The 22,431-nt window shown below is 38.7% G+C and overlaps 2 protein-coding genes across 5 annotated transcripts in view; one reads left to right on the top strand and one right to left on the bottom strand.

Annotated features, from left to right (window-relative positions):
* INPP4B (inositol polyphosphate-4-phosphatase type II B) overlaps window positions 1-22,431 on the bottom strand; it is a 428,243-nt gene that overhangs the window by 2,290 nt on the left and 403,522 nt on the right. Inside the window, exons 29-33 of one of the 2 annotated variants that reach the window (XR_011738872.1) lie at window positions 15,674-16,086; window positions 14,749-14,826; window positions 14,497-14,586; window positions 11,920-12,051; window positions 6,695-6,862 (exon numbers count right to left, since the gene is read on the bottom strand). The gene's annotated coding sequence lies outside the window, so the exon portion shown is untranslated. The remainder of the gene's footprint in view (window positions 1-6,694; window positions 6,863-11,919; window positions 12,052-14,496; window positions 14,587-14,748; window positions 14,827-15,673; window positions 16,087-22,431) is intronic. The other variant, XR_011738873.1, reaches the window with a different exon arrangement.
* IL15 (interleukin 15) overlaps window positions 9,405-22,431 on the top strand; it is a 37,169-nt gene continuing 24,142 nt past the window's right edge. The window contains exons 1-2 of one of the 3 annotated variants that reach the window (XM_071808040.1): window positions 9,405-9,531; window positions 18,029-18,158. In XM_071808040.1, coding sequence (XP_071664141.1) covers window positions 18,096-18,158 — 63 coding nt within the window. In that variant the 5' untranslated portion in view covers window positions 9,405-9,531; window positions 18,029-18,095. Of the gene's footprint in view, window positions 9,532-10,115; window positions 10,500-18,028; window positions 18,159-22,431 lie in introns of those variants that run through there. The other 2 variants (XM_065836771.2, XM_071808041.1) reach the window with 2 other exon arrangements.

The following is a 22,431-nucleotide window of genomic DNA, read 5'->3' as shown; positions in this document are numbered from 1 at the left end:
TCACCCACAGGATCATCATCTCTACTCTTGACAGTCACATTTTAAAAGTACCTTCATCTTTCTACATGACAGCAATGCAAAAGTGAACTTTTTGCAAATGAAAAATTATCTTAGAAAACTGACCCTTTCCTGTAAATATATATGCCATACATGCCAACTAGTATCCTATTGTTTATTTGTTATAACACCATAAGCCATTATAACAGCAGAGAATCAAGCCATAGAATATTTTGCTTTGGGTAGAAGTATAATTTCCACTCTAAACATCTAGACCACTGTTTGAAAAGTAAGTTAAGAGTTAATGTAAAGTTGTAACCTGTAGAAGAAAGACTAACTGCTGGAAGAATTAGATGTGCTGAAACATTTTAAAAGCTTAATTAAAAAGTTATCTACTGAAGCTACATTAATTATCATTTAATAGCATTCAATATACATTGGGTAAGTATATGAATAGGCAAGTATATGAATAAATTACTATTGCTTATTATTTTTTCCAATCCTCTGTTTGGGGTAGCTTTATAAGTGAAGGCTACATTTCACTGTCAGACAATAGTTTTTATTTTGCCTCTGTTTAAAATTTTTCTAGATGTATAACCTACTAATTAGTAGCAATAGACCATGTCAAGACCTGAAATGCAAACATGTGATTGAAAACATGACGGTAAATGTAAAAACACAGGCATTTACTTGCAACAGTTTATAGGATTAGACTAGCCAATCTGTCATGCAACATCCTATGATTTATTAAAAATTCCAGGCCCCAAATCTCAAAATATGTATACAGAAAGGCTTAATCGCTTCTGAAAGTGAAGCACAGATATACCTAGGTAAAGATTCATGAACCAAATATACATCTACTCAGGGCCAAACTGGGCATCCATATAATTAAATAGTTGTACTTCCCATGCCTCTGGAAGTTTTGTACAAGGGGCATTTACCAAGAGATGCAAAATAAGGTGTTATCATAATTTTTGGATATGTTAATATTTTGAAAATAATATACAACATTTCACTTATCAGGACACCACAACTGAAAAACACTTGGAGATTCTGTAATAAGATCTAAAAGTTTAACTTTGTTTATGACAGAGAACAGATCATGTCACCAGAAAATGAAAAGTAAATTCTCATTAGCAAGAAAAGCATAGGGAACAAACAGTGAACAACTAGGACCAACTGTGACCAAAATGGGACTCCTAGTTATGATCTGATGTGATTGACTGTTAGGGCTTGCAGAGCTCTTTGCTACCTCAAAGAGAGGAGCTGACAGACCTCGGGAGGACACGAGGGTATTGCTGGGGAAGAGCTTCTGTGTGGAGCTCTTTCCAACACTCCTGTGCCCTCGTTCTTCTCTCAGACCTTTGGTTCGACTCTTAGAGGGCTTCCTACCTTGCACCCCTTCAGAAACTCTGACTGACATGCTAGGGTCCAAGCTGGTAAAAAGCAAGGTGGACAGTGCTGGTTTTCAACATGGGGGCAGAAAGTGAGGGCACCACAGTCTGGACAGGCAGTCTCCCATTCTTGAAAACCTACCAGAAGAAACACTCAGAGAAAATGGAAACGGGATGAGGAAGAAGCCCACACGTTTTGTTATGGTCAAATTATGACAAATTATTCTTCCTTTTGTGACAGGATAACAAGTCTAAATGACAGAGGAGAAGCAGTAGCTGTCTTGACTTTAGTAAGACTTTTGACAGGCTGTCATGTGAAATTAATGTAAGCAAGCAAGGACTCTGCCAGCATGAGAGGGCATAACCTGTTGGCAAGGTGGCCTCAGGAATGCTGCTTACAGAGGAGCAAGTGCAATTGAAAGAAAGGAATACAGGCAGGTCACCCAGTATTATTCAGGTACTTGTGATGCAGCTTTCAAAGCTCTGCTGACAAAATCTCAGACAGTACTAAACAGAAGAAATGAAACATTTTGGAAGGGAAGAGCAGACTGCAAAATGATCTTAAAAAACTGGAGAAGCAGCCCAAACTGCAACACACCCTCACTGAGTGCAAAATCTGAATCATCAGCTGCTCAAAATGGCATGGGGATAACCAGCCATGGCACACCATGTGGAGAGGACAGCCAGTTACAAAGAAAAGCAAACAAACAAACAAACATGGGGCTACATCAAGAGTAGCCTGTGTACAAGACAGGAAGAAAATCTGCTGCTCAGCCAGTTAACAAATCACCAACAGCACCAAGAGATTCTGAATCGTTTGTAAAAATACCCAAAGCATAAAAATAAACTATTTTTACAAACTAACTCAGAGTCACTAGTTCAGACAGAATGGATATTTTAAAAATATCTACCTCCCTGCTCACTTGTCCTTAAATGGAAGAACATCACTTCTGGTCCTGAGTTAGAGCATGCAGTGCTCACTTGCCTCTGGTACTCTAAAAGTTCTTTTTGCCCACCTCTAAGACCTGGCTCTCTATTATGTGTTTTCTCATTCTCACAGTTCCCCTGCATTTGCCACAGGATTGTACCTTCGCTGTGCACCACTCTTGCATGCCATCTTATGCCACATCCGCGTGAAGTTCTTCAGCACACATGCTCACACCTTGGCGTAGAAGGATGCACTAAACAATGTCACAAAAACTTTACAACTCGAGTTTTGATCTGTTTTAACATAGATAACTCTAAAACTATTATAGACACAACCAAAGAACACTCCATATAAATCAGAACATCAGTCATCTATTTTAAGCAAAATACTAAAAGCTGAAGGGCTAATCTCCTCATTTGGAGCAGAGCTGGGAAGGAGAAAAAGTAAATAATGGAGTCCATTATAAGAGTTCAGATCCTAACAAACGCTTTTAGACTGCATGAATATCCAGTTTTACCTCTTGAATTACTATTTGCTTGGCACAGGAAACTTTCAGCTCCTGACCAATGTTTATGGAGAGTGAAGTTGCTTTGAAGTTTGCTTTGGAAGGGAAAAAAGATAGGTGGAGACTAGTGCTATAAGAGTGGAGCTTCTGATTTAATGTGAGCATGACTTCAACAACAACTGCAGAGTCAGGTGGGTAGAGAAATCTCCAAACAGAAATCACAATACAAATAACCACAGGAAACCAGTTTTTCTCCTACTCAGGTGAGGAAGTAGTTATTTTTAAATTATCAGATGAAATATATTAATATTTCTAGTACTTTTAAACACCCAAGTTACACTACCTGTTCCAATCACACGGTGGCCATTTACATTCCCTAGGCAGTCTCGAGAAGGCTACCTGTTTCATATATTTACCCTGCTTCTGAGAAATGTATAAATTAACAAATGAGTAATTGTAAGCTAAAAGTCCTATTTCAGCCAAAGTAGAGCATATAGGATTTGATTCAAAGTTGCTCAGTATCGCTATTGCTAATTGGGGTGGCTGGTGATGAAAAAGGCCTCTGAGACATTGTGGTCTCAGATATTATGAAACTATGAACTTGTAACATCATCAAAATACCAAACCACCTTTCTGTACACTGAGTGCAAAACTTAGCCCTTCCTCCTTGACGAAGATTAAATGGACCTCTTACTCCACTAGGGTGCCGGAAGAGAACTGTGTTCATTAGATTCTTAGGTCTAAGCATCTATTGATATGTGTAGATTAAAACTGATTTCATACAGTCCCAGCTGCATGTACTGTAAACCTAGGAAATCACGGAGTCTCCGCTGGTGTAAGTACATGCAAGGGTTTGCAAGAAAGTGTAGTATCAACAGGAACTCAATTCTCCTCTAAGCCATACAACATTCATTTTAAAGACAGAAAACTAGTTACGTTGGGAGCTGCACGAAAACAGATGCGCTTTGGTAAATCCAGTGGGAGTCACTTCAGAAGGAATCCAGTCATAGAAAAAGCAAATGACAAGATGTTGCCAATAATTTAGATATCTGGGAAGTGAGAAGAAATGTTATAGTTTTCCATATCTAAGGTTTTAGAGAGATTTTATTATCCTTTCTCACATGACATCAGGTCCACTGTTCTGGAGTATGCTTACACTGACTACTTGTCCAAGTCTTTCAAGTTCGCTACTTAGTATTTTCATGACACAAGATTTATGGATTACCATTACTATTTGTAGTTGCACTCTCACAAACTGATATATTTTTGAGGTTAATGTATTTTCCTGAGTTTAAACTTGATTTGTCTATTAAATACATACATGAAGCCTAATAACCACACATCAGTACTTGCATTCTCAATTGCGATGCCCTACAGTCTCTAACTCCCTTTTGTAACAGTAAAGTCTCAACTCTGTTCCAGTGAAAAAACATCTCTACCTATATTGATTAAAATTCAGCATATATGATTTTTATTTATATTTCAGATATTTCTGGATGCTACTGTTTGGTTACTGTACAAGCAGCTTCTGGAGACACAAAAGTAGGTGAAGTTAGCAACAATGAGTGATTTGAGCATCAACAAGGTTTTTCTACAGAAAGTTTCTTTTTTCACATTTTCAACTCTGCAGAGAAGATCATAATCTGTTGAGTGCCTTTCGTCTTTTATTTTAATGCACAGAAGCTTTGATCCAACCATACTGACAAGTTTCTGGCTTATTATCAGTTTGGACATGTTACTGAAGTGGCAAATCAAAGGGCTGCTGCTGCTTTACGCTCCATGCTAGGACACAGCCCAGAAGTCAGTCTTCGGTCTTTCTCTGTTTTGAGCAACATCTTGAGCAGATTGTGAATCCCCTTAAATAGTAACACTAACTGCAAGTCATAAAGCAGGGGTAGCCTGACATGCTGATATTAGGAAACACTGAAATTGCCACACAGCTAAAAGTCACTTCGCAAACTTTTTATCTCTGGGAAGTAGGGACCTTCTAGTTTCTATCCGGATGGGCCTGGCCATGGCTCTGCACAGCTGCAATATCACCCTCAGCAGTTTCTGCTTCTGTGGATCACTGTTCACACCTGCAAGCCAACCCCATTTTGGACCTTGATACTGAAAATCAATCTGAACTGCTCACTAAATAAATCGAGTTAAATGGCCCGACACTGGAAATACTGTTCACAAACATCTTATTGTTTGCTCTTTTCAGTGTGCATGAAGTATGTACAGATAAGTAATCAGGGAAATGGAGCAGACTGGAAAAAAACTGTACATTTCTGTGGCTACATGGCACTGTATGATTTCCTACAATTCATTTCAGTGACTCAGACTAGACAGGCACGAGGCAGAGGATGCAAGAATTCACAGTGAGCAGTGGAGGTTAAAAATGGGGCATCTCTATTCTTATGCATATTGAACATTTCTGTGTCCCACGCAGTGCCAGCAAAAGCAATGGCATACCATTCAGAGGAAACTGCTGCTTCTGAATAACAGGTGCTCTAGGGAAATGTAAGAAATAACAGATGAGAAAAACTGCTGGCCTGAGGAAAATAAGCTATCAAAAACCCCCAGAGCCAAAATGACAAATTACTAATTATTGATAGTAAATTTCAAAACACTACCTTTTCAACAACTAGTCAAAGTTTGGATAACTCCCAGTGCATTCATCCTTCTGTAAACAGTATGTCACATATTAAGATTCCCTACAGAAATCACATTGATTTTGTAATGTAAAGGAGTGAGCAATGTGTTGTGGGATGATATGGGAGTTTAAAATTCCACAGATGTGTCATAATACATGACACCCTAGTAGCCTGAAAGCAATGTGACAAAACCAAAGACAACCTTGAATTCAGGATGAGTCCTAATTTTAAGTTACATTACTTGAAGAAAACTCTTTCCTTTCCCTTGGATAAATGCAGTATATTGTTCAGAGTCTCTTGAATTGTGATTTCTCCTTGTCACAAAAGCTCTGAACATTAAAGGGACCCACTATATTACAGTATGATGAAACTATAAACCACTATTATTAAATGAGAAATATGACACATATGTCATGGTTATTGTATTTAGTATTAAAGAGAAAGAAAGGGAAATAATCTTGATGGAACACACATCATTACTTGGTTGCATTCTTTCATCTATCAGTCCTCTCTTTTGTATGTTAATTCTTTTTAGTAGGACTTATTTATTTGCATCGTCATATGGTTTAAGAGCTAATCCTCATGTAGTCCTGAAAGCTCCAACTCCAAATGGAGCTTAGCAGTTGGTATGGTTTGGCTTGGAAATACTATCTCTTTAAATAGGAATAGTTCATGTTTAGTGGCAATAGTTGATAAATTATAACATGTCAGAAATATTGTGCATGCCTCTGAAAGGTAGATTATTAATGTCTCTCCAGATGTCTCTCTAGAAATTAAATAGTGTTTTTGAGATGCCAGAACTTTTTAATAACCAATACAAAGAGTCTATAATTTGAGACACATTATCATTTAGTATGGAGGAAAAAAAAAAGACATTATCTATAGTCCTATACCAATCACAAAGCAGAAGTTGCCTAGATTTTCAGAAGGGACACATTCCTACCTAGTAACATGTTTAGTATGTGATGTTCTACTACAGCAATAACTCTGCCACAGAATCATTGCAGACTGGAATATTGGTTTATGTGTTGTTATGGCACTGGTGCAGGACAGTTCCTAAATTCAGTCATGTGTATGATTCGTCGAAGACTAGAATTTCCAGAAATACACCTCCCTAGTGGATATCATAGATAGATTTACATAAGTCTCTCATCATAAAAGTTCCCCTCTGTCCTCCGCTCAGGAGTAAGACACTCTGCTGCTGGCCACTGTCACTACAATCAAGGCTCACCTTAGCTCTTGGCATGCAGCAAGGGTGAATGCTGTTGAGATGACTGGGATGTGACTCCTCAGAGGCAGACGGCTGTTTCTCCCTGAGTTAGCTCCTCTGGCCATCAGGCTGGGAGTGGGGGAGCCAAAGTTGTACCTGCTTAGCAGCTCTTTATATCCACTCTGTCACCTAGAGGAAGAAAACAGTTCTTTCAGTTTTCACTAGGTTGATAATTGCGGGTGTAGTAGTTCAGTCCTGCAGCAAAAATTCAAACACAGCAGGAACACTATATAAAAAAATACTCCGGAAGAGACGCTATTCAAATTGCAAATACTGTCCTTTGCTTCTGCCTGTACAACTGGGTTCAGGTTCTCTAAAAATACACATCAGAGAAGACCTCAATTTCAAGATAGCTTTTTTTTTAAAGAACTGCTACCAAGACAGTAGGTGAGAAGAGTGTAGTGCAGTTCTATTTTTAAGCATTCAGTAATTTTGTTTAGTAATTTAGTTTAGCAAGGAAAGTTGGGTCTGAACTGGGCCGGTTAGGGACCATCCTGAAGGTATCTGGCTCTGCAAGAACTGTCATTTTTTTCCAGACTAGAGAAAATCCAGCATTTTTGTACAACCATCCACACCACATTGCTCTGGCAAACCCTACTTCCCTTCCACTTTTTCACTTTTGCTCCTGTAGCAATGCTTCCTCCCCTGGTGTTCAGAAACAGAACTACACTGTCTTCAGAGGAATTAATTTCATGCGAATGTGAGGAAACTTAAGAGCACAACAAACCCAAACTTCTTGTTGGCTGTCGTGCAGCCACACAAAACGTTTGGGTGATGCTGTTTTAAACCAGGATGGTAGTGTTTGAATTTTCCGTCATCCTCTTTTATTTTCAAAATGCCATTAATGCACCTTTTTCAGTTTTCTGTTTGCATGATGTAAGTTATTCGAGCTCTTTGTCACTGCACTTATAATACTAATTCACAATTTAGTAGCTCATTAGTGAGAATAATTGCCAATATCTTGCCAAATAGCCTGTGTCCACTATAAATGAAACTTGCATAAATTATAATAGAAATGGATATTTTGCTTGTAGGAGAGTATGAGAATAATTTATGCTATAAATAAACACCTTGATGTGGCTAGTACTGTTTAGATTACTATAAAATGTCCCTTATGTAATTAGGAAGCAAATTTTTGTGTAATTAAGAAAATTAATGAGAATTAAATGTTGAGGGAGTGCAGGTGGTATTGCCAATCTATTGTAACACACTAAATACTGACACTTGCATTATTTTTATATACAACTACTGTAACATCTAGGAACAGGTTTTATATTAAGCTGGAAAATTATATACTTTATCTTCAGAAATGCCAGCAAAACATTAAAAAAAGAACAAAACCAGAGCGGTAACTTAAAAAAAAATCCACTCTACATACAGTGTTTTCGTTTTGCAGTGTTCAAAGGGAACTGCTTGAAAAGTGATTAAAAAGAAATTGAGTGATTCTTCTCCTTTTCCCACAGAATATAATTCATGAATACCTAAAGCTCTGTTTGTTTATTCTCGGCTGTTTGCTTATAAGTTTTCCTAGCTGAGAAAATTCTGACAAATTATAGTATAAGAAAATGTGTCACATCAAAAAGCAAAGACAAACGGAAAACAATATATTTTCTTTCAGTTTTAAACAGTAACAAATGTGAGATAATTTAGGATCGCAAGTCCAAATATATATGCTCACATGTATACAAGCAATTATTTACTCTCATTCTCTGAAACAGTTGTGTTAACTAAAGAAACAGAGGCGTTTATGACCACTATTGTCTTAGAAGTGCCCTTATCACAAGACAGTTAATAAATGAGTATGTTCCTTCAGTTTAAATATTTATCTAGGCTGGTGTTCTTTCCTGCAATGCAGGTACCTCCTTTTTACCGATGTTTTTGTAGTGTGTCACAGCAACAATGCCAGCCAAGTCTGTACTTTTATTTTCTCTTTCAAATCCCACCCAGATTTCTAACAGCCGCTGGTTGAGGCACATTTCACCTCTCACGTCTGCACAACTGCTTGTAACGTGATATTAACACTCTAACCCAAGGCAGACTACATGGAATGTGAGCAGTTGCTTTTCTGCAGGCACAGATATGGTGTTATGTGGGAGAGCCAAGAGTCCCTGGGGAGCATCAAATTGTGAATTCTACTCTTTCATCTCGTGTCAAATTGCTGGAAGTTTCTTTGCAGTGGTAGTGACTCCAAACCAGATCGTCTACAGGAGCTAATCCTGGTGGCTGCGTTTCACTTTGGTGCCTTCTCTGCTGAACAGATGCTGGACCTGAGTGTTGGACCATAGGATGAGGTTCACAGGGGTGCTAAGAAATGGCAGCAAGCTGCCTCAGGTAATGAATTCATCATGTAGCCATCTAGAACTACTCTCTGGAAGCAGTTACAGTCCTTGTTTCTCTCTCTTGTATGACAGCTGTTCAAGATACAAAAGTCTTATTTAGGACCTTAAACAGATTTTTCTGAATCTGGCTGCAACAGAATATTCCAGCACAGGAAACTAACTGGTATTGTTCACCAGGTTTTATAAATAGTGTTCCTGAAGAAAAAAATATGTTATTTCACCAAGAAACAGGAAGGAAATGTTCAATTCTGGAAACTCATCTTCTCTTCAGTTAGGAGACACAGCATTTTCTAAAACCCTCTCATTTAGCTGCAGAATATTTTTACTGCCTTGCAGAAAGTCCTGTGCACAGAATAACCACCACCACCCATAATAACATAGAAGAGGACAAAAAATAAAACTTCACAGAGACGAAATACAATTTCGCTGTTCCCTCTGGAGTGCATGACATTTACATAGGTAAGTGATGGTTCCTGGAAACCTGAGGATGCTCCTAGAGAGCTGCTGAGTGTCATCTTCAGGACATTAAAGTTTAGCTCAAGGTAGAAACCTTTTTCATTGTGAGGTGACTAAGAAGAACTTTAGGATTAGAGCCATCACGCCCTCTGATTATCATGGGCACTAACCCCACACTTGTCTTACAAGCTAAAATCCACAACTTTTTGAGTCCAGTGCAATTCACAGAGTGCCTTTTTCAGCTCCTTTATGAAGGTTCTCTTCTGGTGCCACCTGGACCTATGACACTTCCTGTGGTCCCACAGCAAGCCAGATGCTGTATCTTTTGAAGAAACTCTTTTCTGTCCTGCCAATCCTTTTCAGTGGCTGTGTTCTTCTTTCCTGGTGTTGCCTTGAGGGGCAACTTCTCTTTCCCTCCTGTGGTGGCTGCCCCAGTAACATACTGTTCAGGTTGTGGAGAAGAGGAGGAGTAGGAGCATAAAGCTACAGTGTTTGCTTCCAAGATATGCAATTCTTCCGATCTCTTGCTGGGAACATACATTACAAAGAGAGGAGGCACTATGCAGAGCCAAGGGCACAAACTGTATGCCTTTATGGAAGCATAAGAGGCAGCATACTTAAATTTCGCTGCTTGGGACAGCAAACAGCTTCCTTTTGTATTTGTCAGTCACTTGCCTGCCTTCTGAATCACAGGCATGTGTCTTTCCCCACGTTGTGGAATTTTCTGTTTCGTTTTGTTTTTTTCCCGAGTTTGAAAATTGCTCAGAAATGGCAGTGGGAAATCCCTACTATCTGCTATTTGCAGTGAGAATAATTTCCATGCTGTATTATGTACAAATATAGTCCTACGTTATTACATAACAACTGAAAGCGAAACAAAATGAAGAGGGGGGTGGAGCGTTTGCTACTGTCACTGGAGCAAACTTCATTCTAACTTATGTGCAAACTTGCTCACGGCTTCTCCGAGACTTGTGAGTATTTTACATCTTTTAATATACTCTCGCTTTCCTTTCTTTCTTTCTGGTATTAAAAACATGAAGGGACTCATACTGCTTAGCTTCCAATTATTTAATTAGTTTTAAATTGTCTTGTAACTTTGTTATAAATATAAAATGCATAGTTTAAGTATTTTATTTAATCTTGTACCTGGCTTCTGTGTCTCTGTTTCTGCTGTGTGAGAGACATCAGCCAGTATGGAAAACTGGTGCTTGCTAGTGGAAATTTGCCATTGTTTTCTAAGAAATTCACAAAGCAAAAACTAGGAGAAAACAGATATTCTGCAGTGAGCCTAGTTAACATAACAGTGACAGAGATAAAAAGCTAGAGAAAAAGTTCTTTACCATCTTAGTGTATACACTTGAAAGAGCATTAAACGCAGGCAGGGACCTGAAAACCTGCAGTCAAGTGAAATCGTACTGAAAACTGTGATCCAGGGATAGCGTAGCTGAAAGCAGTATAACAGGAAGGCATTAGCTGGTAGTAAACCCAAGGAAACAAATAGATTTATGAGTCTGCTGTTAAAAATAGCACTTTCCACCTAATGAAACCAAAAAGCAGGAAGAAAAGTATGCATGGGGCAGAAACTTGTTAAGAACTGTATTGTTAAGACTTGCAAAATGACCTCTGTAAAAGTCATTAATAGGAAATTCTCCTTACTGTGCACAGCCACTACCTTGTGATTCCTTCTGTATGCAGCAGGTATATTTGTGCTGTTTACACTTAAGAGAGTCTGATATCACAGAACAAATTCCTCATTATAATTACCACCATATGTTTTGCTGTACTTTCTGAATAGCCAATAGCACAGCACTTCTTTTGCCCATTATGAATGTTTTTATTTCTATTTAGAGTCAGCAATTCATTTGACATGTACTAGATAAAGAAAAAGGTATCACTTGATAATCTTATCCTGGAAGAAGATAATTATAGATCGACTTAGTATACACAAACTATTTTTATAGATCAACAGGGGTATCAAAGTCATTCTTCAGGACCCTACTGGGCTGTTCTAAACTCTAAGAGTATGTAGTATGACTTTATAGCCTGTCACAATGATTTTCACTCTGCAAACTCAAACAGAAGTCAGCTTTGGCAGCTCTTTAGAGTGTAAAATTATACCCTACTGTATTTGAGAATGTTTGAATTATTTGGGAAAAAGGATATTACTGTCAAATTCATTCTGAGGCTTTCTCAATCTTCACTCAAAATAGAGAGGGATCATAGGGGACAGAGATACAGGCTGATGCGGAGTAAATAGGTAGTATGGATAACATAATGCTAGACTTTTTCAGAATAGCAAAAAGCCCCTTGTCACTTCACCTTGCAGTATCCTGGCTTTATAAGAACGTAAATATCTTCCAGGCTCTGGCCAGTAATACATGTGACACAAACCTCTCAATGTCAGGTGCAGGGTTCTGTCAGCCAAATGTTTCCCTGCTGTGCGCTCAGGGTGTTCAGCTTGCTGCAGCCACCACAGCTGGGAGAAGGACCATCTGGAGCAGCTCCTCTGTGAGACGCATTGTTCTATCAAAATAACCCATTTTGCATGAAGTTGATCACATTCTGCAGGTCAGCACAGTGTCATTGCTTGCAAAGATCAGTAAAGCAGAGCAACCCAACCTCAGTTGTTGGAACAAGCTTGTTAGTCTGCACAGATATACTTATTTTATTCCTTCTTTTTTTTTTTTTTTTTTCTTTTTATGTGACACAGTCTTGTTGATATATACTTTATTTCATTACTTCACCATTAGAAGCCAAAACCTGGGAGTGTGAATACCCTTGCATTCATGTTTTTCACGAGGTCTTTCTGCACACTAAAAAACTCATAATGGAAGATAGTGACATTAAAGGTAATTTTAACTACATGACTATAATGTACTGCCAATTCTCATCATTATAATACATGGCCAATTCTCAATGCCAAATTACAGTGCGTTAGGCAAAGCAAGAGCATCTGAAACATGTCCATTTGCTGTGCATGCATGATAAAATTTCTTGTTTTCAAAAGTAATTGCTCAGAAATGGAGGGGAGAAAGCCCTACTATCAGTTATTTATTAACAGCTGTTGATTACTCAGAGATGTGTATGAAGCAACTTTTTTTTTTTTTTAATAAGTAGTTCCCAAATTTAAAGACATTCTTCTCATGCAGCCCAGATTTCTGATTCCCATTTTACAGACTTCAATAGGACAGGAGTTCACGAATAAATGCTGATGTACTTGCAAGCAAGCTGATACATTTGTCTCTGCAAAGAATAACCTCTGGTAGAAAGCACTATTAATAGGTCCTCATGGGAATATATGCTGAGAACTCCTTTTTGAGGAGACATTCAAAGGGATTGAACTATGTTGGAGGTCTCCAGTACTTAGACCACACAGCTTATTCTTCCATAGACATAAGGACTCCCAATTCCCTATCATTAATCGCAGATCAATCTACCTTTGTGTGGCTTCTGTGCCAAACACTGAAAATCATCCACAGGTGCCCACCTCTAAGGTTCCTGCATGCTGAAGGCCCTTCTGCTTTTGCTGGGCCAGTGCCACTCCCAAGACAGGTGCTGTGATCTCATGCTCAGAGGGAACATCAAGGAAGAACTATAGTAGCAGGACATAATTTCATCCAAGTTGTCTGTACTGTATCACTGTAAGCAGAGATCCCACTTGGCCAGGGATGAGTGCCACCTTTCAGATAATATTCTGCATGACTCTGTGGAGCTCTAGTCTGGGATTTCCTCTGCATTCTTTAGCTGATCTGGGGTCTGTTCACCATCCATGAGAATTCAGGGGCAGCTGGGGCTAGACTTTTATATCATGCTGACAACACAAATAATTAAGGCACCTCAGCAGCTAATAAAAGCTTTCTGTCTTCCATTCATAAATTAATGTACTAATGTAAAATAAGGAGACTGATTCTTTTTTAGCTAAGAAATCAGCAAAGAGCAGCAGAAATATCTGGAAGCCAGCAGGAGATGTACTATATAATTAAACTGTTGTCCTTGCCAATAGGTTATTATCAGCAGGTAACAAGATATATGTATTGTTACAAACCATCTTACAGTATTTCATGCTATAACAGATGAGATATGGCTTTAGTGGCAGCATAGGGTATTCACTCAGTCATTGTTACCATTATAGCTACTGTATATTACAACTTCACAGTTTAATAGTTTATGAATTAACTCTAGTACCGATGCCTGAAAATTCTTTACCCAAAAATGACTCGGTTTTTTTGCCAGTTGAGGAACTGCTTTTAAAAGCCTGCTTTATAAAAATACCTGTAGACTAGAAAGGTTGGCCCTGTGACAGTTGAAAAAATCTTATAGCAAAGTTGCTAAACCAACCCACCCATGACTAGACTTTATCAAATATTCTAGGGTACTTTTTTGTAAATAAAATTCCAAGTGAAGCACATTTACTGTCTGTAATTATTTTTTAGTAGATGGATTGTCATATTCTAAACCACTAGCCAAAAATGGCTCACACTGCACCCTTCCCCAGCTGCAGTCTCTGCCAGAAGTCTGTGAATGTCAAGTGTTTAGTAATTCTCTTCCATAGAGTTTAAGCTATAAATAAGGACAGTGTGGAGAAGTTTATTGTCTCTGCTGGGGAAAGGACTTGAGCTCATTGGTGATGTCAGGTCACTGTCTGCTACAGATCCTACATGCACAGATACAAAATATGACCATGCAGTTGTTGAGCTAATGATTTTGTGAACAACTGGTGCAGTAGAAGATACATTTCATGTACAAGAATAACAACACTGGCGAGGTTTCAGTCCACATAGCTTAAATACCATATTAACTGTTAATATGTTGTTAACGGTTATTAACACAATACCAATTCTGATTCTTTTGATGCTGCACTGGCTAATTAAAGATTATGGCACTTGTACCAGTGGTGCCTGTCTCTGTCTCTGGCAAGTGACAAAGCATCGCTGCCTGTCTTCTTGTAAGGGGATGTGGGAACCTTACCTGCCCTTCCAGGATTAAGGTATTGCAGGAACATGGAAATCTGTTTTCCTGGCATCTGAAAGCTGCAGCTAGTTACTGTCATGAACCTTCCTGAGGAGGTAAAAGGTATCAACATAAGCACACTTGTTTAAAAATTACTAATTCTATCTGTTTGTATAAGCCATATAGACTTTCCCCTGAGTCACGTAGCCTCAGCTTGAATGTCATATCAGGCTGTGCCAAAGTATTTTAAAATACCAAACATCTGCATACCTGTTAAAACTGAGTGCACGCTTTTAAGAACACAGGAATGTGAGTCACGGGAACTCTCCCAGGCTAATCTGTTGTAGCCTGTAACAAAAAACCAAAACATATGGTTTATTTCCCTGTTAGTGTACTTTGGTAATGGCATAGTTGCTAGGTGGAGTTTTTCTTTATGCTGCTTCTTGACAAGGTAAACAGATCAAAGTTTTTCACATTCCTGAGGCTAGATTAGTTCTGGTACTAGTATTAACGTGATTAGTTGTACTCAGGGCTACCGCATGCGACATAGATCACTGCCAAGCAGCAGAGGCGATGGGAAGGAGGGAGGCACTGGGAGCCCACCTGGGATTTCACTGGTCCCTGTTCTCAGCCTGGGGTTTCCAACTGTCAGTCTGCCCTGTGATGACCAACACCAGATGCTGGTGACAGCAGAAGTCATCAGATCAGGGTTTACTTGCTGCATTGCTGGTTACAGCTTTCTCTCACTAATTTTATTTCATTAAAAAAGACTTAGTTACACTGGATCTTATAGTAGTTAGTTACACAGGCACAAGAAATGTGATTTTCACACTGGCTAGAATATGTATATATAAAATAAAACCCAGGAAAACCAGATATGCTGTATTTCATGTATTCTTCTTTTGTATGGCCCCATGTCTGATTTGCTGCACATTCCTTGCACCGTGTTGTAAATCCAGAAAAATTTTATCTTTTATTTTGCCCTGTCTTTATGGCACAAAAGTCCTGAGGGTTGGGAATTTTACTATACACATGGAAAAAGACTGGAAGAACCTGATAATTTTGGGTCCAGTATGTGATACCTGGAGATAGATTTTTAAGATTGTTTAGTATTCCTTAGGACTGTGTATGTTCACATACAGCCCTCAGCGTGTTGTATTGCAGCTATGAGACATCAATGCTTTTTTGAACTCACCTTTATTTCTTCAAATCACAGCATCTGCACTGCAGAAACCTGTATCTGAGCTAGCTGACTATAACAGTTTGAAATATGTGCTTGGGGAGCATGAAGCGTCTCATCCTAAGGGCAGATACCCAAAGCAATCTGAAGTCAAGATTTCTTGTAGGAGAGAACTCAGAAAATTATCACTTGTGAAAAATCTAGGTTAAGGAACTTGTCCAAATCACAGGGAGATAGTGAGATGAAGGCAGGGACAGGACTTCTTTCCTCAGGGCTGCATTCAGTTGCTTTTGTCATCAAGCCCATGCTTTGCTTTCTGTCATCTTCTGTCCTCTTTTTCTACACATCTTCCTTTGTCAAGGATGTTCATACAATTTTTTCATGAGCTTGGTCCATTTGGTGAAGAGAATCCACCTTGTCCATAAAACCTGTGAGAGAAAACGGAAATCGTTGCATCATACTGTGATTAAAGATTTAATACTTTTTAAAAAATTATGTATTCATGAGAAGACAGTGAGCATGGGAGAAGAATATGCTTCAGTGTTGATAAATCTCCCACTTCCGCTACACCCAGCCTTTCCTCCTTCCTTTCACCTTCACCCTGTCTTAATTTTTTACTGTGCTGTCCATTCAGTCATGATAGTCAAATTCCACTGCTCTGTACCAGCAACATCTGAGATGGAGCGTATTCATTGTGAAGAGGCTGCTGGAGACGAGATACACAGTGCCAACAAATCTCTTTTGCAATTATGTAAACTAAACCATATAAACTGACCAATTCATGCCTTGCCCAAGTTTGTGCAGATTTTCTCGGCTGCCAAACTTGAACACATAACTAAACGCACAGCTTTAATTAAATAGTTATAAACATTTTCTTTACATGAAAGAAATGCATATTTCTGCTAATTTGTTTTTGGAAATGACTGAACTACTCTTGATGGGACTTAAAATAACTAGCCTAAATAAGTCATTCAGTGCAGGAAATTTCAGCTCTAACAATTTCAGCTTGACCAAACTAAAAGCAACTGAAATGGAGCCTTATTGTTTTAGACCCAGCTGCAGAAGGCCCTAACAAAACTGTGGGCAATAGCTGCTTTACATATATATTAATAGAAATAGGACTGTGTTCCCAGCTCATATCTTTGGAATTATTGCTGTTTAATTTAATCTCCTACGAAAATAATGCTTATGCAATCACACATCTGTGTGCATTTGCATGTTTCTGCCTCCCTCCTCCATCACATTATTTTTTAATTCAAGGCTTAATTTCATTGAACAATTTGCACTGGAAGACAGTGTCTACAGGTCACCTCTTCCAGCCTCCCACCTGAAGCAGGGCTAACTAACATTAGAGCAAGTTGCTCCAATCTTCATTGATTTTTTAAATACCTCTGAGGATGGAGCTTCCACAACCTCTTCTAAACTGCCTCCTTCACAAACTTATTTTGTTTCAGATTGTGTTGGGACTACTTTTATAAATAATACTACTATTAATGTCCAAATAAAGTGTTCTGCCACCATGTTTTTGTCCTTTTCTATGTATCTCTTCAAGGTCTTGCTGTGGATACAAAACCAGTTATTTGAACAAAAAAAAAAAAAAGCTGTTTTCTCCAACAACCCTGAGACTTGGAACACTTGAAAGTGAATCTAGAAAAAAAAAGTTTCTAAAAGAGAAAGGAAATGTTCCAATCAGATTTCATTGTGTAATCTTTAAAATGATAATAAAAAGAGGAATGAACTGGTTAGACAGCTGCTGTAATCCTCATGATGAACACACTGCTTAAATGGAAGTGGTATAGTGGATTGCTGCTGACCTGACCTTGGTTCCAGGTGGTTTACCTCACTTGTTATTTTCTAATTGATTTTGTAAAATGAGGGGAGAACAAAAGTAAAATTGCATATTTGGATGGTACTGTGTCTACATAAAAGGCAGCTATTAAAAACAATTGTCATATCATGGTGTAGGAATAAGGGGAACTCTTCCAGCCCTAGAATTAGACTGATTTTAATAACTTCATTACTAGCTAATCTGGCTACAACCTCTCCTCTGAGTGCCATCACAAGTCAGAAAAAATTATCCTTTGATGACCATATACATTTTCCTGGGGGAACCCTCCTTATACTGCAGCATTCAAATATGACAGTGTAAGAGGGGTCTCTACTATCTAGATAAAAATAACACTTTTAAAAAGTATGCGTCTCATGTTTTCCATTAATTCAGAAGATTTAAAGGTGACTTGCAGATGTTACTTGCCAAATTTCAGCAACATCCTGCTTTGAACGTTCTTAACAGATGGGCTGAGAGCTACTCAGAACTCTATTGCAACATTATACATATATACACACACACTCTTATTTCTCCACTTCTAGGTCCCATATTGTACCTTCCTGATCCAGATCCTGTGCATCTGTTCTGAGTAATGTTCCAGCAGGCAGGATGCTGGGCACTGTGTGGCCAACACAAAACTCTGCTGGAGCATTGAGCAGGCTGGAGAGCCAGGTAAGTGTCATTTAAACATGACATCTTAGGAAATTTCAGCAAAGCTTTAAATGCCATTTTTACAGTAATAAAACCAGGTAATACAGCAAACAGTGTTTGGAAACATTCCCAGTATTTTAGATGAGATCACTAGCACCCTGTACTTTCCTGCTTTGTTTTTTGCACTCATTGTTGTTCACTTGTACCAGAATTACATAGTAATCAGGCCTGGATTTTTTCACATATGTGTTTTTCACAGTGGCACAGCAAGTTCTAGCAGACTTTCCCTCTTGCTTGGACTTAATGTCCATGTCTGTGTTGGTCTCTTCTCCCAAGTAGCAAGAGATAAGACAAGAGGAAATTGCCTCAAGTTGCACCAGGGGATGTTTAGATTGGATATTAAGAAAAAATTCTTCCTGGAAAGGGTTATCAGGCATTGGAACAGGGACATGATGGAGTCACCATCCCTGGAGGTGTTTAAAAGGCACATAGATGAGGCTCTCAGGGACATGGTTTAGTGCTAGAGTTAGGTTATGGTTGGACTCGATGATCCTGAGGGTCTCTTCCAGCCAAAACGATTCTATGATTCTAGCTGAACTTTCACAACATGCAAGGCTATAACCTCTGACCCTCAAGGATATTTAATACAGGAGGAAAATCCTTGTAAATGTCCAGGCAATAAGAGAAGTTGAAAATAGTTAATCATGATAGAATAGCCTACTATGAGGAAAAAGCTGAGTGGATTCCATCCACTGAGAGTATATTATTGTGCACTCTATAACAGTTTTGTAAAGATTATTTTTTATTTAAATATTTAGTGATCAATAAAAATATGAACTGGATGTTGCTTTTGTAGTTGAGCTATCTTCTCACTTATTTTGAACTGGGATTATTTATATAAAATAAAAACCGCAGAAGAGCTAACTAAGAATATTCCGATAATGCTAGAAGTTTCAGAACAGTTTCCAGAGATCAGCTCAGAGAGACATCACTCACTGCAGAACAGACAGGTAGTTAAAACATTACCAGATATTTAGCAACCAAGGTTCTGAGTTTGTTTTCCAGAAATCAGACTGGCCTTCCATTACCAACACGACACTGAGTAACTGAATCTCTGTCTGTTGGCCATTCTGGTATGAGTTATCTCCACATGCTAGAAGATGCCATAAACAAAAAGTTAGAATGGAGCAGCTGGTCCTTGGGAACTTGACAGGGAAGCAGTGAAAGAAGGTATTAATCACAGGCTCACAAATAATTACTTATCCTTAGTGTACCCAAGGGTCCTTCTGCATGCACTGAACTAGCTCCTATCCAGTGCTAGCTTGTGGGCTGCGTGATGCTCTTAAGTGATGTTGAAGAAGGTCATTGTTAAGGAGATTTCTGAATAAGAGTTTATTCCTCATATTAACCTTCAATATAAACAGTTACACTAACATAAAAATGGGAACAACGTAAATAAAAGGCGGTGACGTACGTGTCACCCAGTGTCTTGCTCCACTGATTCTAACAGCTCCCAGTGCAAGCAGAATTTTTTTGTTCTCTTAAAAGTTTCTACAATAGTTTACCATATGATTTGAAACTAAAAGTTGAAATTAAATTACACACTAGCTGATTCATTATTCTTAGTGCAAGGTTCTCTAGCTGAATTTGAAAGTTCAAAATTTACTTCTAAAAAGATCACTGAAATGCCACCGGTACATGTAATTCACTCACTCACTCATGAAAATGAAATAAATCAGCCCTGACCTTGGTTGTTAATTTATTTTCTTTTATCTGAAATGCCTGTTCCTTATTCAGCTGAGTCAACGAAAATGTGCCAGTTTAAAGCAAGTGTTAGGCCTTTTTATCTGTTGAAGAAATAAAACTCACTGCACACAACCTTTGACTTCTGTTGTTCAGGAGATGCACATCTGTAGAAGGACAGCACAATGCCACTGAGAGTGCAGCCTTTTCAGTTTTCACCATTCTCTCCTGTCTCTTTTCATCATCGTTGCATTAGGCACTTTTTTTTTTAAACACAATCAACTTTAGATCTGTAACAGGAACACAATTTCGGTGCTTTTATTATCTAATTCATGCTCATATTTGAATGTAGTTTCACATACAGTAATTTTTTTACATCTTTATAATAATCTAGACAGTTGTAAACCAGATTTATTCTGTTACACTGTGAACCTACCAAGGTTGCTTGGCAAATAGAAGCCTCCAAAATAGCTCCAGACATATTCACTAGCCTTATTACCCCTCAAAGGTATTTTTAAAACAAACACCAACCACATAATTCTTCAGTGTCAGAGTCAAAATTCATCAAAGTCATAAAAAGAAAGAAACTAGAGGTGAGCGTGGCAATTAGTGTGCAACTTAATAGGCATTTCTGTGAATTACTCAGTAACAAGTTTCTATCATCTTGGGAAGTAAGATAGGCTGTAACAGGGTAGACACGCTCACTATGTGAGAAACTCCCAAGAAAAGTGAAAGCAATCCAGGGAGTGTTGCTCTGTTTCTTTTCTGAACAAACTGCCTGTTGGAGATATGCCTCTAAGTTAAGCTTTGCTTCAGTATTACAGTAAGCTGCAGACTTGCCTTGTTCTGCCCTTATCCAGCATCTCCAGTCCTTCAGTCAATGAAACAGCCTAAGCCTGAATCAGGCCTCTTTTGCAAAGCTGAATGAAGATACTTTCTCTCCACAAGCTTTCCAGATGGTGGCAGGAAGCAAGGGAAAAACCATGGAACAGTCATTCCAAACCTGATGAAAAATACAATTTTCATCATTGCTGCCAAGGAGAAATGCGTGCAATAATAATATTTTCTGTTCCCTAATTCCAGAGTGAGAATAACAAACAAACTCTCTTCCATTGAGAGGACCATTTTCTATTTCAGAAAAAACAAATCCTTATATGAAGGTTAGTATTCCTTTTCTTACCTACTCAGCTCACCATCCATGCATTTAGTGTAAGATTAATTCAGTTACCGTATCCTGAAGAGGGATAAGACAATAGAAAGGAGAAGCCTCTATTTAAAAAAAAGGGAGTAGCGTAGAAAATTGTCAGAAGTCAGTATTGAGAAACACAGCAACACGCAGAAACAGCTGCTGGAGTAACTGCAGAAAAAGTTGGTCCTGCAGGAGAATATTCCAACTAAAACTCCAGTCCAGAAAAGCTCTTCAGCCTAAAATTAGTGACATGCTGAGAACAACTGTGCACTTCTCCCTCACTCAGGCTGCAAGATGATGAGTCGCTGGCAACCTCACCTTTTTTTTCTATTTGCCTTCCTGTGCATGTGTCAAGGACAGCAGGCAGAAATACTACGTTAGCAGTAGCATAGACTAAGTCAAACCTGCAGCCTTAGTTCTTGCTGGCACGCTTACTACATCTGCATTGTTACTTTCAATGAAGTTTGAAATATTTATTCTTATAGGCTGAACATCCTGGTGCAAGGTTTGTGGGTTTGTTTTGTTCATTTGTTTGGTGCTTTTTATTTTTTGTTTGTTTGTTTGTTTTGTTTGTGTGTTTTGTTTTGATTTTTTTTTTTTTTCTGGGAAAAAACCTTTATATTTGACAAAGTCTTAACGCAACAATCATAAGGTGTGTCCAGCACACACAAGAAAGCTGTTTAAAGGAACAGCTGCATGGAAACCTTCAACTTCTAGCTTCCTTGCTGACAACCTTGGTGCTGTACTTAGCTGGCAGGACGGATTAAATTGCATGAACAACAGTCGTAGCAGTTTTGCTTCTCAGCCCCTGTGGAATTCCCCTCCCTTGTTTTTGTCAGTATTATGTCAAATAAAGGAAGTTTTTCATGCACCTGAGGCAGGCACCTTCTAAATGTTATTATTAGCCTCAGCAGTAGCCATTGTAAACTCCTTTTCTACCTCCCAGCAGAAAAGATTTTGGTAATTCTACAACTTCTTGACATCCTCCCTCCTATCCTCTTTGTCTGGTGACTAGATCAGGGGCAAGGTAGTGGGGTGTAGTAAAGGCTTGAGCCTTGGAATATTGTGCAAACAGACTGCAATGCCTGAAGGGCCGTGCAGATGAGTCCTAATGTTCCTGGTGTATCTTGGCAATCCAAACTGTGCAAATCCATCTGTCATCCATGCACTGCAAAATTTTGTAAGCCGAGATCTCAGTATCCACTTAACTGATGTAATCTGCTCATCTACAGCCTTGGTGTTTGACCTGCCCACAGCAAACTGGTGAGCTAGGGATTAGTAGTAAACTATGCCCTGAGGTGGAACTATCTCTTTGGTACGCTGTCTTAACCTCTAGATTGTCTCTGAGCGGATTTTTATAAT

The sequence above is a fragment of the Patagioenas fasciata genome, chromosome 4 (genome assembly GCF_037038585.1).
Source record: "Patagioenas fasciata isolate bPatFas1 chromosome 4, bPatFas1.hap1, whole genome shotgun sequence".
Lineage (NCBI taxonomy): Eukaryota > Metazoa > Chordata > Aves > Columbiformes > Columbidae > Patagioenas > Patagioenas fasciata.
The sequence above is the reverse complement of the archived record's forward strand: the minus strand, read 5'-3'. Positions and strand labels throughout refer to the sequence as shown.